The sequence below is a fragment of the Amblyraja radiata genome, chromosome 17 (assembly GCF_010909765.2).
Source record: "Amblyraja radiata isolate CabotCenter1 chromosome 17, sAmbRad1.1.pri, whole genome shotgun sequence".
Classification (NCBI taxonomy): domain Eukaryota; kingdom Metazoa; phylum Chordata; class Chondrichthyes; order Rajiformes; family Rajidae; genus Amblyraja; species Amblyraja radiata.
This window is the reverse complement of record NC_045972.1, coordinates 42986363-43003395: the sequence shown is the minus strand read 5'-3', so window position 1 is coordinate 43003395 and position 17033 is coordinate 42986363. Positions and strand designations below refer to the sequence as shown.

The following is a 17033-nucleotide window of genomic DNA, read 5'->3' as shown; positions in this document are numbered from 1 at the left end:
GGAGGTGGTGCCAACAATGGTGGCACCAGCGTGCGTAATATATGCAAAAAGAGTCTCACTGTGCAGTTGCACATGTGACAAAGAACACATCATTGAACCATTGGACGTTAAGATATTGGCCGAAGGATTAGCAAAATTAAAATGTTTACTTAATTTGTCACAATACGTTCTGCTCGAAGTGGCACAGTGTGATCTTTCACCTCCAGACATCCTTAATGGACTTGGTTATGATGTAGTACTTAGTAAATGAGCTGGTGACAGCGTGCAGCTGATCATCAATAATTGTATCGGCTTTTTTTATCATATTGACAGGCTGTCTGATTTGAATGCATTGGATCCTTCACACTGTGTGGCAACTGGTTTCCCCAGTCACACTCGCACTTGCAGCAAATGGCAGGGAGGTGGGGGGAATAATATAGAACGATTGCAAATAGAGTGATGATTATCAAGCCAGTTACCTATTGATGTTTAAAGTACCCTCTCATACCACAAATACATCATTCTCCAAGGAGGGGTCCTATAATGAGTTGATACCATCAATGTACATAAATAACTTTGAAGTGGTCTTTTATAATAGCGCTCTTCATTTAAAACTTAATTCTCTACGCCTTGTTCTGTACATTTCAGCTATTGTCAGGAATTAAATTAACATACCATAATTTATCTATGCTGCACTTATCTATACTTGATAATATCCCCCAATTAATGAGAATTTCTGTCCCATATAGATATCAAATATCTGACTTTGGTTATATTTCAACAAAATTATTCGCCTTTTTTAAATTGACATTTCTCAACGCCCCACTTAGTAAATGCTGGAGTCATGATACAGCTTCCGATAATAACCTAGAATGGAGCAGCTTTGTTGCGCAACATGCTATTGGGCTATCAGTCTTATTCGTTCTAGAGATGCAGCGTTGAAACATGCCCTTCAGCCCATCAAGTCTGCGTCAACCAACGTTCCCCATATACCAGCACTATCCTACACACTAGGGACAATTTACAATTTACAGCTCCCAATTAACCTACAAACCTGTACACGTTTGGATTATAGAAGGAATCCGGAGCACCCAGAGAAAACCCATGTGGAACGTACAAACTCCCTACAGTTCGCACCCATAGTTAGGATCCAACCCGAGTCTCTGGCACTCTAAGGCAGTAACTTTACCACTCCGCCACCATGCCGCCCCTGGTATCTGAGATGTAATTCATTCTCTCTATTTGTATCTCCTCGCGATAATATTTTAATTCTTCTCTGGTCTTTACCAACTTCTTTCACCTGCTACTCTCACCACTTGTGTCATTAATTCTCCTCCATTTGTTACCCCACCTTTGTCCTCCGATCCCTCCTACCATCTCTGCTGCTTAAAACTTCATCTCCCAATTTTATTTGTTCTGAAGAAAGCTTGACAACTTCCGAGGCGCTGCCTCCCCTGATGAGCATTTCCAGCATATTCCATTTTATTTTACAAATTCTTTATCAGGTTGGCGTAGCTTGGTGAAATCATATAGCTTGTTGTCAAAATTTTGGTTAACTTTTCTATGGATGGACCAAGTCCTGCTGCCCAAGCGATGGTGTTAAACACTCGGGTAGGACTCTCCCTCCATGTAGGGCAATGTTATTAAAGATTAGGGTAGCTCTGGGCCAAATGTCAAATGGATAACCATTGCTCGCAGTCCAGGAGTACTGAGTTTAAAGCCATAACCGAATTACTGAATCAGGTCATGTTTAGAAACATAGACATAGAAATTAGGTGCAGGAGTAGGCCATTCAGCCCTTCGAGCCTGCACCGCCATTCAATATGATCATGGCTGATCATCCAGCTCAGTATCCCGTACCTGCCTTCTCTCCATAACCCCTGATCCCTTTAGACACAAGGGCCACATCTAACTCCCTCTTAAATATAGCTTAAATATAGTTTATTATATCATAAGGTCATGTCTATCATAAGTGATAGGAATAGAATTAGGCCATTTGGCCCATCAAGTCTACTCCGCCATTCAATCATGGCTGATCTATCTCTCCCTCCTAACACCATTTTCCTGCCTACTCCCCATAACCTCTGACATCCGTAGATTTGTATATCTATAAGTATATCTGCTGTTTCAACAGCTGACAAATCCCTATTTTAGACATAAAGTGCTGGAGTAACTCAGCGAGACAGGCAGCACCTCTGGAGAGAAGGAATGGGTGACGTTTCGGGTTAAGACCCTTCTTTAGAATCCCTATTTTCTTGCAGTTTCAAAATAATTGAATTGCTCAATCAAGATGTGATCCGGGATTCCTGCTCATGATGTCATTCCTGAGGTTTTTGTGATTTTTCTGGATAGAGTGGATGTGGAGAGGATGTGTCCACTAGTGGGAGAGTCTAGGACCAGAGGCCAGAGCCTCAGAATTAAATGATGTACCTTTAGAAAGACAATGAGGAGGAATCCATTTAGTCAGAGGGTGGTAAATCGGTGGAATTCATTATCACAGAAGACTGGAAGCCAAGGCAATGGATACTTTTAAGGCACAGATTATCATATTTACGATTAGTACGGGTGTCAGGGGTTATGGGGCGAAAGCAGGAGAATGGGGTTGAGAGGGAAATATAGATCAGCCATGATCAGACTTGATGGGCTGAATGGCCTTATTCTGTTCCTAGAACTTGTGAACTGGTCTGAGTAAAATTGTTGAGGTAGTCTCTAGTGGACCGTGGCAAGAGGCACATTTACTAGATTCTTAATGAACCATTTGGGAATGGGTCAGGCATCTTTTCCAAAGGGACTGGAAGGAAAATAGTCCATAAAGTGCCAAGGCATACCTTTTTGCAAATAGAGTTTCATTTTCAGGCTGCATGCTTCTAGTATGGATCTGGTGTGAATTATTATGATTTTTTTGTAATTATATGTCTTTGTATTTGTTACAGATGGAGACGAAAGGAAATGAAATTTCTTTCCAACTCCTCAGCTGAGAAAACAAGGGAGAACCAGACTTCTACTTTCTGATTGAAAGCAACACTGTCACTGTAATAAAAGATTGATTTTCCTTTTAAATGACTTGTTCGTTTGAGTGGGTAGGAAGGAACTGCAGATGCTGGTTTATGCTGAAGATGAACACAAAATGCTGGAGTAACTCAGCGGGTCAGGCAGCTTCTCTGGAGTGAAGGAATGGGTGACGTTACAGGTCGAGATCTTCAGGTCATTTAATTTTTGATTAAGAACAGGATTAAAAAGTAGGAATTTTATTCTATTTCATCATGAGTCAAGTGTTACATCTACTGTGGGAAATATAAATTCCTGAATTTGTTTCAAGAAGTGCAGGATGTTGCTCTCCATGAGCCTAAGTGCTTGTTCGGAACAATGTTGGTTCTTTTGGACAGTTCATGTCGTGTATAAGGCTTTCAACAATGCAGGTTGATCAATAAATGGAGGTTTCATTTTTTTAATTAGACGAATCGCACCTAGGCACACTTTTTTACGGGTGATAAGGCACATTTTAGATCTCAGGTACACTTTCTGGAAACAGGAGCCTGGGGCAGCACGGTGGCGCGGAGGTAGCGTTGCTGCCTCACAGCGCCAGAGACCTGGGTTCGATCCTGACTACGGGTGCCATCTGTATGGAGTTTTTGTGCATTCTCCCTGTGAGATGCATGGGTTTTCCCCAGGTGCTCAGGTTTCCTCCCATACTCCAAAGATGTACGGCTATGTACGTTGATTGACTTTGGTAAAAAAATTGGTAAATTGTCCTGAGTGTGTAGAGTATGGGGTGATCATTGGTCAGCGCGGAATCGGTGGGCCAAAGGACCTGTAACCATGCTGCATATCTTAAGTCTAAATAGACTGCAGGTTGACTGAAAACTGATTGAAAGATACAGCATGAAACAGACCCTCCTGCCCACCAACCATTGGCCACCCGTTCACACGAGTTCTAGCTTATCCAACTTTTGCATCCACTCTGTACACACTGAGGTCAACCAACCTGTAATCTTGCGCATCTTTGGGATGTACATGGACAAGTTAAGCCGAAAGGCCTGTTCCTGTGCTGGGAATGTATAAATACTTTATTGTCACATGTGACAAGTCACAATGAAATTCTTTGCTTGCAGACCCAAGGTATGTAAATAGTCACCACTTAAAGGGCACTGACAAAGTTACAAAGTATCCCGCTCCAGGTCCACCTTTGTTCTCTCCCTTCCTCACGGCGGTTCCCCCACGTCGGATCTTCCTTTGTTCTTCCTCTCCACTCTGTCCCACTATGACTCTAAACCAACCAGGGTACATGCACGTATAACAATGCAACAGAAGGGTTAGTTTCAGCTGGACCGAGACCTTAAAATCTCATTCGAGTATACCTACTCTTTCACATAAAGATTCAGGACTTACCTGGCCAACTGCAAAATAATTACTGAAATGAAAAATTCACCAGAAGGTCCAGAGGTTAACTTAACTGATCACATGCTTGGGTGGTGAATCCGTTGAATTCTTTGCCACAGAAGGCTGTGGAGGCCAAGTCAGTGGATATTTTTAAGGGAGAGATAGATAGGTTATTGATTAGTACAGGTGTCAGGGGTTATGGGGAGAAGGCAGGAGAATGGGGTTAGGAGGGAGAGATAGATTGATTGGCGGAGTAGACTTGATGGGCCGAATGGCCTAATTCTACTCCTATTCCTTACGTCCTTATGACACATCTGACAAGTAGATTGGTCTGGGGAAATTTGCACTTCACTTGTATTCACAAAATAAAAAATTTGTTTGAACTTTTGGTCATCGATAAATGCACTAAAGAAAACTTACAGAGGATTAAGAACTCCCAAAGTAATGAAAATTGTATCCTGATGTGAGGTCACAGCAAAAAGCATCCCAGAAGACACAGACAACATGGGTTTTGAGAGTACAGGTAGGTGGATATAAGTTAAGCTTATTTATAGAGCAATTTAAAAAGCAAAACTATGTATTGGGTTTTCTCTGTGGGGAATCCATCAGTAGCGTGGCTGTTGAATTCGAAAGAAGAGAACTTAGAGCGGACTTAGGTTGGGTATTTTTCTACTGACTTAATTGCCATTTACAATCATAACATATTTTTTACAAATTTATATCTTTTCAGATTTTGGTCAGAATTGGCCAGTGGGAGATTGTTTTACAGATTTGTTTGTGTTGACGTTTCACCGTTTGCAGATAATATTAGCTGTTCGTTGTCTTGCGTTGCCTCTGACAATATTTTATGGACCACACGAGGCTGATAAATTATATCTCATTTATAAGAAATGTAAAGGTTAATTCAAGATTTACTTCAAAAAAATGTTAAGTTTCAGACTCACTCGAATCTGATGGGGAGATGAACGAGTCTTGAAAACTGCAAAGAACAATTCTTGCTTTTGTCCTTCATGTGTGATTGTGCGTTGCTGTGGAATTCACAGCTAATATATCTGCTGAAGGAAAAGCCCGCTGGATGTAAAGCCACCAGCGACTACTTTGCTCCTGACCTTGAACTGACAAGCAGTTTGTTGAACTACGAATATATTCCAAGACTCAAGTTGCAACAGTCCCACTTCACCTGAGGCTTTTCCCCACGTCATGACTGCAGACTGAGTTGTACAAATTCAGGCTTTCTGCAGATTATTATTGTTATTGTAAACCAAATTACTATTGCACTTAGTTTAGTTTAGTTTAGTTTATGGATACAGCACGGAAACAGGCCCTTCGGCCCACCGTGTCTGTGCCGACCAACGATCCCCGCACATCAACACTATCCTACACACACTAGGGACAATTTATATTTATACCAAGCCAATTAACGTCTTTGGAGTCTGTCTGTTTTTTCTTCTTTTAAAAATGTTTTAGTGTGTGCTAAAAGTCTGTGTAAATGTTCTCCGATTTGTTTTATGTGAGGGGAGGGGGTGGGGGTTGAGGAAAACCTTTTTTTTTCAGTTTATTATCTTGTCGAAGATGCGATTACTTTCTGGATCGTGACTCCGGTTGCTCTGCGGCCTACCATCGATGCAGCTGGAGCCCTCCTCGGACTGACCTTGGGCCCCACCGCGGGGCGTGGACTTAACATCGGAGTCGATCCCTTGCCTGGGATTGCTCCAGCCGTGGCCTGCGCACTTTGCCATCGTGAGCTCGCAGTTTCGGGAGAGGCTAGTCGGGAGCTCCAACGTCGCGGAAGGTTCGACCAGTTCCGACGCGAGGTACGATCGCCGGCGCGGGAGAGCTGACATCTCCCCGATGCAGGATCTGATCACCCCGATGTGGAGGGCCATAACGCCGCCAGTTGCAGGAGTCAAGATCGTCCCGTCAACGAAAGGCTTGAGGCCCACGATTGCGGGAGAGCAAAGGGAAGAGTTTGAACTTTATTTCGCCATCCATCACAGTGAGGAATGTGGAGGAGTCACTGTGGTGGATGTTTATGTTAAAATGTGTTTTGTGTGTTGCGTTGCTTTTTATTTGTATGACTGACTCGGCAAATGAAATTCCTCGTACGTTGCAAAACATACTTGGCTAAACCTAGGTTTAGGTTTAGTTTAGAGATACAGCGCAGAAACAGGCACTTCGACCCGCCAAGTCCACACCTACCAGCAATCCCCGCACATTTACACTATCCTACACACACTAGTGACAATTTACATTTATACCAAGCTAATTAACCTACAAACCTGTACGTCCTGGGAGTGTGGGAGGAAGCCGAAGAGCTCGGAGAAAACCCTTGCGGTCACAGGGAGAACGTAGAAACTCCGTAGCCGGGATCGAACTCGGGTCTCTGCGCTGTAAGGCAGTAACTCTGCCACTGTACCACCGTGCTGCCCTTGTGTGGCATACTGCTGAGTACAACACGTATACATGCCAAGAAGGTTTTTGCATCGTTTTTGCTTTGTATAGATTTTTTATTCCGAATAAAGTTTATATTTGAAACAAGAAGGCGGCGTGGTGGCGCAGCGGTAGAGTTGCTGCCTCACAGCGCCAGGGACCCGAGTTCGATCCTGATTACGGGTGCTGTCTGTAGGGAATTTGTATATTCTCCCTGTGACCACGTGGGTTTTCTCCGGGTGCTCCGGTTTCCTCCCACACTCCAAAGATGTACATTGTTTGTAAATTATTCCCAGTCTGTAGGTTAGAACTCGTGTATGGGTGGCGGCCGGTATCAACATGGGTGGCGGCCGGTAGAACTACATTCTACCTCCATCGTTTGATTCCAAAAGCTGATAGATTCTTCTATTAACCATTTCCTTTTTTGATTCATCAAAAACTGTGCAATAGAGTGATGCATTAGATATTATTACTGTAATTTGACTGTTATTAATGTTCCTCCTGCAGTTTAGACGTTAATTTCTTTTGCAGAACAAAACTCGATATTGTGTGCATTTGATGTAATGTCGGCATCGGCATTCATGCCACATTTCACCTTTCCCTGTTTGTTTTATTTCTTCGAGAGACAGGCCACATATTCAATTCCTGTAAGATGTTATTTTATTTTCTGTAACGCTCACTTTCAAACTGAGGTTCAAAACTGCTCATGAAGCGTTTGAAGTCGGCTGCAGCGGCTCCTGATCATACACGTTTGCCACTGCGACAATGGCAGTCTGGGGTTTTTGTGTGTATGTTCTTCCTGTTTTGCTGTTTCCCTTTGAAATGCTGACGTTCGTAATTGGAAGGCTGAAGGCCGACACCAGAAGAGGAGCCAGACGTACACTTGCACGGAGCTTCCAACCACTATGGCAACATCGCACAATCGGCAAATGAAACAGGACAAACATTCACAGGAGGGAAGAAGATAATACGTTATTGCCTTCCGTCACAGTGCGCTGTGGTGGATATTTATGTTAATTTTGATGTAGTTGTGTTTCTTGTTGCTTTTTTGGTATGACTGTATGGCAAATCAAATTCCTTGTCCGCCATACATTCATTCTAAAAAAGCAACAAGACATACTTGGCTAATAAATTAATTACAATACAATACATCAGGGTGTGCCCTTACATCAGAGGCAAAGAACCAGACAATTAATCCGATTTTGATCGGTCAGTTTAATTATTTAACCTAATTGCATTCTGACCGCCATCTTTAAATTCCTACGCCGTTTAGTTTAGAGACACAGCGCAGAAACAAGCCTTTTGGCCCACCGAGTCCACACCAACCAGCGATCCCCGTACACTAACACAGTCCTACACACGCAATAGGGACAATTTACAATTTTACAAAACCAATTAGCCTACACACCTGTACGTCTTTGGAGTATGGAGGGAATCCAGAGCACCGGGAGAAAACCCACGCAGGTCACAGGGAGAACATACAAACTCCATGCAGGCAGCATCCATGGTCAGAATCGAACTCGGGCCTCTGGCGCTGTGAGGCAGCAACTCTGCCGCTGTTCCAACAAAGTCCAATATATGTTCTTGGAACTCACCTCTTGTGTCTTGGCACATCAGAGGCTGCAGGGTTCAATATTCAATTCAACAATTTCAGATAACCAACCATTCCTGTTTGTGGCAGAACTAGCCAGTTCCAATGTAGAGCCAGCCATTGTTTGTTTATATTTCAAAGGTAGGAGCATGTATTGCTTGTATTTTATAACATGCATATGTAGTACAATTTTCTGTTCTTATTAAGGGTGGCACAGTGGTGTAAAGGGCAAAGAGGGAATGCCACATTCTGACTGCTGGGGGACATGCTGAGGAACGCATTGAAGTTGGTGAAGCCAACACAAAGGCTCAGTGGGGGAGGACCATGCACATGCTGGAGAATTGTCCCAGTGGCGACACCCCCTCAAAGAAGGGATATCACCCTTGAGGCCCATGTGAGTGGAATGGGCATTTTGTTTAAAGATAGGTTTAGTTCATAAGATCATGTTATAGGAGTAGAATTAGGCCATTCGGCCCATCAAGTCTACTCCACCATTCAATCATGGATGATCTATTTTACTTTGGAGTCACGTGAGTGACTACGTGAAGAACCCCGCCAGGACGCATGCGTGTCATATCGCTTTCACGCTTGCGAAACGACAGGCGGGGTGGAGCGTTCCCCCGCAGCGGTAAGTTTGAAACCGCGACCTGCAGGTAAGTGATTTACTCTGCGGTAGTTTTTGTCCCCGCGCTGTTTTACACAGGGGGGGAAGCTGGACAAAATAGTGTCCACAAGTGCTGCGAGTAAAGCTGGCTGGGGAGGACCGCAAAGTTGCGGGAGCCAGCAGCAGCTGAAGGCACAAGCCCCGTAAGTGGGATCAGCTGTGCCGACTTTTGGTCCCGCGCCGGCCAGAACACCACGGCCGGGCGGGAGACTGTAAAGAGCTTCAATAACGCACTGTTGTCTTTACTACGTTTATTAGTAATACACAAACAATACTGCACTAGCTGTACGTGGTCCGTCACACGAGCTAGAGAGAGATCAAGGGGTGGGGAGGTTACATTTATACTTGTGATATAGGGAGTGGTTAGTAGTGGTGAGGTCACTATGTTAAAGGCACATCTACATCCTTTCCCTTGGAAACAAGCAATACAGTAGTGACATAGCGACCACGTCTCATGCGCTACGAGCAGGTAGGCAAACAGTTAAACAAGCAGAGGAGCATACATCTAAGCAAATTCACCATAACGGACGGGCGGCTTAACCAGTCGGCCGGACCGGGTCCGCAGCTCGCCATCTCCTCCCTCTGCAGGAAGAGCAGGAGCCGGAGCGGTGGAAGGAGCCGGGGAACCCGGAGGAGAAGGAGCCGGCGGAGGCAGTGGAGGGGAAGTAGGGGTGGCATCGGGTGGACGGGCAGGCGAGCCAGGGGAAGCAGGCGGCGAGTGAGGCTGAAAGAGCTGGGAAGGCAGGGACCGCGGCAAGCGCGGGGCGGCAGGCAGTGTTTCGTTCAGGGGAGGGGAGAAAGGGACGGCAGGCGGCGGAGGAGGCTCGTTGACAGGCCGAAGATGTTGGCGGGTCCGCCGATAAATGGTGCCGTCGTGGTTGACCAGGTAGGAGCGTGGCGATCCCACATCACCGATAACGGTGGCAAGCTTTGAGGGACCTGAGGGGGACTGCATCCGGACGACTTGGCCGGGGAACAGACGCGGAAGGGGGCAGCAGGACTGGTCGTGGGAGCGCTTCTGCACTTCGTGCTTGTGGGCAATGCGCTCCTGGACAGCAGCAGGCTGGAGGGGAGAGGGCACGAGGGACCGCTGGGTCACAGGGAGCGGAGGTCTCGTAGTGCGAGACATCAGCCGCTGGGCTGGCGAGCCCAGGGTAGTGTCGCGGGAGATGTTACGGAGATTGAGAAGGGCTAAGTAAAAATCGGATTTGGACAGTCTGCAATGTTCCAGCAAGTCCTTGGCACTGCGGACAGCGCGCTCCGCCAGGCCGTTACTCTGCGGGTAATCTGGACTGCTGGTGTAATGACGGAAGTTCCAGCTGGCGGCGAAACCCCGGAACTCGGCACTGGTGAACTGGCTGCCGTTGTCAGATTGGAGGGTCGCCGGGGAGCCGAAGGTTGCGAAGTGGCGGCGCAGCTTGCCAATGACGGCCGAAGAGGAGAGGGAGTGCAGCTGATCAACTTAGAACCAGCTGGAATAAGAATCAACGAGGACCAGAAAGTGCTTGCCACGCCACTCGAAAATGTCGGTGGCGAGGGCCATCCAGGGAAGTTCAGGGGCAGGCTGTTGCAGAAGTGGCTGGCGTTGCGGACGGGGAGCGAGGCTATTGCAGGTAGCGCAGGCGGAGACCCTGTCCCGGATGTCTTGGGCCATGCCGGGCCAGTAGAATTGACTCTGGGCGTGTGACTGAGTGGCTTCGGCCCCAGGATGACCGCGGTGGGCGGACTCGAAATAGTGAGCGTACAGCGCAGCGGGCACGACCACCTTGTGTCCCTTCACCACCACGCCGTCGTGCAGGACAAGCTCGTCGCGGACCAGGAAGTACGGTTCAGCACCGGCAGGTAAGGATGAACGACGGTCTGGCCAGCCATGCCGGATGACGTCGGCAAGCTGCTGCAGGGCAGGATCCAGGGCAGTATGCTGGACCAGGGATTGCATCTGCTGTGAAGGCACAATGTTAATGTTAAGCACCATCAGGTCGGACGACTCGTATGGGTGTTGGGCAGTGGACAGCAGGGGTGCCCGGGACAGCGTATCGGTCACAAACATGTCCTTGCCTTTGCGGTACACAATTTGAAAGGTGAAGCGTTGGAGCTGCAGCATCATACGCTGCAGGCGGGATGAGGCGGCGTGTATCGGCTTGTTGAGGATGGTGACCAGCGGCTGGTGGTCAGTCTCGATAACGAAGTTGTTGCCTAGGATGTAATCCTTGAACTTCGAGCAGGCAAACACCACGGCAAGGAGCTCCTTCTCGATCTGAGCATAACGCTGCTCAGCAGAGGTCATGGTGCGGGAAGCGTAGGAGACAGGTAGCTGCAGCTTGTCGTAGAGCTGCAGGCAGGCGGCACCGAGGTAGCCATGGCACGGGAGATAGAAAAGGGATGGGTAACTGGGTCAAAAAAATAAAACCAGGAAAACAAGAGGCGCAGAGTCACGATTGTGACACCATGTAAAGAGCTTCAATAACGCACTGTTGTCTTTACTACGTTTATTAGTAATACACAAACAATACTGCACTAGCTGTACGTGGTCCGTCACACGAGCTAGAGAGAGATCAAGGGGTGGGGAGGTTACATTTATACTTGTGATATAGGGAGTGGTTAGTAGTGGTGAGGTCACTATGTTAAAGGCACATCTACAGAGACTATTCAGAATGGGGCCGTCGACTTTGACAAGTCGAAAACGGCAGGAGGCGGGGTGGAACGACGTTTCCCCGTAGCGACAATTTAAACCAGGACCTGCAGGTAAGAGTACTCTGCGGTCTTTTTGTGTTTTCCCATGCTGATTACAGGTGGAGAAACCAACAAGGGCTGCGACAAAGCTGGTGGGCCAGCAGCGGCCAGCGGCACTTGAATCACCTATAATGGGATCAGCTGTGCCCGATGTCGCCTCCGCACCGGCAAAATCCACTCCGCGGCCGGGCGGTAAGGCAAGACAAAAAAACATCAAAGTCGTGGACTCTGATGAGTCCAACTTTGAGCAGCCGCGGGCGCCCAGCGACCGTGAGCACCCAAGCCGGATGGAGCGGTGTGTGGAGCATTTGCTCCAACGTGACAGGCTCTGGGAGATGGAGTCGAGTCACTGTGGGCTCTATGTAAAACCCACAGCAGCACCTCTTGTAGGGCTGCACAGTGCTTCTCCCTCGTCAGAGGGGAGTTCTGGGGGTCAGTTCTGGGCTGATCCTGAAGAGGGGTTTGCAGAACAGAAATCAAGTGTGCAGGGGGTGCAGGAACGTGAAAATCTACTGGACAAGGTGTCCAACTTCATACAGCCAGACCAGACTGGCCAAAACCTGGAGGACACCTGACACCGGGTAACTGTATATCCCTGAATGTTCCTGTAGTAAATTGTATATGGAAACTCCTAAACAGCGGGGATAACAGCTTTCACCCGCACAGTGGATGAGAAGGACATGTCGCAGGATCAACAGGATGCACTGGCACTGCTTTGCAACACATGGCCATAGACAGCACCCTTACGCACCCACCAGTAGAACAAGATCGACTGGTGAAAGCTCGAAGGTCCGGTACACCAAACATGAGTCTTTCTTAGGCCATGGCCCAGACCGGCCTTCTTGGAAGATACGCAAACCTCCAACATCAACCAAACCACAAACCCAGACACCGACGCCTCAACTTCAACGAAGGATTTACAAAAAGAAGTAAACCTGCCACTGCTAACTATGGAGGTAGGTGGGTCTGGTTCCCTACAAATTGCAGGGAGCATGGAGGTTGGGGGGAGATTACTCTCCTTTCTGGATGCATGGAGTATGTTAACTACCGATACTTATATTTTTAAGCAGTATCCAGGGATATACAATAGAATTATACACAAGTACAGCCCTCCAGTTCAACATATACCGAATCGAATGTTCGTACTTTCCGGTAAAGAAAAATCAGAAGCGCATGCTGAACTGGAGCAGCCTTACGCAAAAGGGGTAATTGAAAAATCCCAACACGAACCGCTAGAATTCGTGTCCAATATCTTTACCAAAAACAAAAAAGATGGTGGTTGTCGCATCATCATAGATCTGACCAAATTGAATACATTTGTACAATATATTCATTTTAAAATGGAAACTTTTGTTACTGCTAAACAATTGATTTCCAAAGGTTACTTCATGGCTAGCATCGATTAAAAAATGCTTACTATTCAGTGCCTATACGAGGTGACCACAGATGTTACTTAAAATTCAACTGGATGGGACAGCAGTGGCAGTATAGAGCACTGCCAAATGGTTTAACATCAGCCCCCAGGCTGTTCACTACAATTTTGAAACCAGCCCTAGCGTTTCTACGGAAACGAAAACACATGGTCATGGCATATCTAGATGACATACTTATTGTGGGCAAAACTTTGGAATTGGCCAAACAAACTGTAACAGCCACAAAACAGCTATTTGAAAAACTGGGGTTTATTATCCATCCAGTTAAATCTAAATTAACGCCTTCCACTACTATGGACTATTTGGGGTTCACCATTGACTCAGTTCACATGTCGGTGACTTTGCCAAAGGGAAAGGCTATAGACTTAATAGAGGCTTGCAATAACCTCATTGACATCAGTAACCGTCCATCAGATTGGTAGCAAAAGTAATTGGCAAAATGGTGGCTGCTTTTCCAGCCACACAATTTGGACCTTTACATTACCAAAATTTACAGAGAGCAAAAATACAAGCACTCAAAATCAATGCTGGTCATTTTGACAGACCAATGAAGCTACCAATCAAAGCTATAATGGAACTAATGGTGGATAGATAACATTTGGCTTTGTTTCAATCCAATCATTATCATCAACCCTTCTATGGTGCTACAAACTGATGCCAGTGCACTTGGTTGGGGTGCCACAAATTCCATCTCCAGCTGTGGAGGTAGATGGACTGCTCAGGAGGCATCATTATTACTAACACTGGGCATAAACTACCTGGAAATGTTGGGTGCATTCTATGGCCTAAAGTCATATTGTACTGGGTCATATCACCAGCATGTTAGACTACAGATTGACAATACCACCGTGGTAGCATATATCAACCACATGGGTGGAAACAAATCGACATCATGTGACAATCTGGCTAATACAATTTGGCAGTGGTGTATCCAGAGAGATATTTGGATATCAGCTACTTACCTACCAGGTAAACTAAATTTAGTGGCAGACACCAGGTCACGCAAATTTAATGAAAACACCGAATGGATGTTGAATAAAAAGTATTTGCTGATATTACAGCACGATATGGAACACCAGATATCGATCTATTCGCATCCAGGCTTAATCACCAGTTATCAAACTATGTTTCGTGGGAACCAGACCCTGGGGCAGCGGCGACAGATGCATTTTCGCTGCATTGGGGGGGGGGGGGGGGGGGGGGGAATTGTTTATTTATGCATTCCCTCCTTTCTGCCTCATCAGTCGGGTATTAAGGAAAATACAGCAAGACTCTGCGTCTGGTATTTTGATAGTACCCGATTGGCCTACTCAACCATGGTTCCCAGTGATACTGAACATGGTATTAGAACCATGTATCACCATCCCGAATAGACCAGACTTATTGGTTCATCCCGTAACAAGGGATAGCCACCCATGCCATAACTATTTGAATTTATTAATTTGTAGAGTTTAAAAATACCACTACTACAGCTGGGACTGACGGACCGAACAGTGAACATGATTTCGGCGGGCCACAGACAGTCCACCAAAAAACAGTATCTGGTCTATATCAGGAAGTGGGAGATGTATTGTCACAAAAACAGCATCACCTACAGAGATATGAACATCCCGTCTGTTCTGGAATACCTGGCATGCCTCCATTATGATGAGGGGCTCAGTTATAGTGCCATCAACTGCGCCAGAAGTGCCTTATCAACTTATCTATGGCAAGGAACAGAGCGTCACTCTGCTGGGACTCACCCACTGGTAACAAAACTTATGAGGGGAATTTTTAATACCAATCCCCCAAGAACCAGGTACTCCCAAATATGGGATGTGAGTATTGTCCTGAAGATGCTCAGGAATTGGTCTCCAGCAACAGCTCTGTCCCTACATAGACTGACATTAAAAACAGTCATGCTAATGGCATTGGTCACGGCACAAAGGGTACAGTCATTACATAAATTAAGACTGGACACATGACTTCTTCATCTGAAAATATTACGTTTCATATTTATGAATTAGTAAAGCAGAACAGACAGGGATCAGCAGGCCTCAATATAGAATTTAGGTCTTACCCAACAGATGATCGTCTCTGTATAGTAAGACATTTGTCGTTATACATGGAGAACACGAAAATCATCAGAGGCAATGAGAAGGCACTTTTAGTCGGCCATAAGCAACCACACAAAAGAGTGACGGTCCAGACCATCTCAAGATGGCTGAAACAGGTTCTAATACAGGCTGGGATGGATACTAATATTTTTAAATCTCATTCCACCAGGGCTGCAGCTACATCGGCAGCTATGCAGTTGGATGTACCAATGGACCAAATCCTCAAGGCAGCAGGATGGTCAGGGGAAAAACATTCCAACTATTTAATCATAAACCAGTCATTAAACCTGGAACATTTGCAGAAACAATTTAAGTTCTGTAATTTAATTTACCCCATAAATAGGGGCTATAATTTGTGTTAATCAATTCATGGATTTCAATGTCGGATTCATGTCTAAAATATGTTGACACAATTCCTCCTACAGTCATTAAGGCAGATGTGATGCATGGACTCGTTTCCATGGCATGAAATCACAGAGCTTTGAAATCTTCACGTAGTCACTCACGTGACTCCGAAGTAAAATAGTAAGATTAAACGAGAACTTACCAGTTCGAAGTTTGATCGTTATTTTATGAGGAGTACGTTGAGGGAATACGTGCCCTCCGCTCCCACCCATGATCATATACTCAACTGGTATTTCTTCTCTAATCTTACTATGTTTAAGTCATTACAGTTATCTGTGATTTCACACCGCTGCTTTGAAGAATGACACGCATGCGTCCTGGCGGGGTTCTTCACGTATTCCCTCAACGTACTCCTCATAAAATAACGATCAAACTTCGAACTGGTAAGTTCTCGTTTAATCTTACTATTTATCCCTTCTAACCCCATTCTCCTGCCTTCTCCCCATAACCTCTGACACTTGTACTAATCAAGAATCTATCAAGCTCTTAAATACTGGACATCTCTTGCCTTAAATCTATATAGTTTTGTGTGGGAAAGAACTGCAGATGCTGGTAATGTTGGAGTAACTCAGCTGGACGGGCAGCATCTCTGGATAGAAGGAATTGGTGATGTTTCGAGTCGAGACCCTTCTTCAGACCATTTTGTGTCTATCTTAGGTTTAGTTTAGCGCGGAAACAGGCGCTTCGACCCGGCAGGTCCACACCTACGTTTTTGGAGTGTGGGAGGAAGCCGAAGAGCTCGGAGAAAACTCACGTGGTCACAGGGAGAAAGTAGAAAACCGTAGCCGGGATCGAACTTGGGCCTCTAGCGCTGTGAGGCGGTTGCTCTACCGCTGTGCCACCGTGCCACCCTTGTGTGGCACACTACTGAGTACGACGCGATTGAACGTATACATGCCAAGAAGGTATGAAGAGTTTTTGCATAGGTTTTGCTTTGTATAGGTTTTTTATTCAGGATTAAGTTAATTTTTGAAACAAGAAGGGCAGCGGTAGAGTTGCTGTCTTACAGCTCCAGGGACACAGGTTCGATCCTGACCATGGGGGTGCTGTCTGTACGGAGTCTGCACGTTCTTCCTGCGAATACAGAGTTGGTTTCCCTTACCCTCTCATCCTGCAGATGTGGCTTTAATGCAGTATGTATCTTGTGTCAGAACTCAGTCTCACACCAAACGAGAGCGGAGTGGGAGTAATTGGATGAGGTGGTTTCATTTCACTTTTCTTTTGAATCAATACCGACCTGCCCCATATGGCAGGTTTGGCTTTGACCTTGAAGCTGTCTAGACTAAATCTGCCGTGTGCAACTGAAGCACTGGTGGTGCTCG

General features: G+C 46.0%; 1 protein-coding gene across 1 annotated transcript in view; it reads left to right on the top strand.

Annotated features, from left to right (window-relative positions):
* Positions 1 to 3039, top strand: part of fto (FTO alpha-ketoglutarate dependent dioxygenase) — a 296064-nt gene extending 293025 nt beyond the window's left edge. The window contains exon 10 of the mRNA XM_033036328.1: positions 2913 to 3039. Within this exon, the coding sequence (XP_032892219.1) occupies positions 2913 to 2932 (20 nt within the window). The 3' untranslated portion in view covers positions 2933 to 3039. The remainder of the gene's footprint in view (positions 1 to 2912) is intronic.
* The last annotated feature ends 13994 nt before the right edge of the window (positions 3040 to 17033 follow it).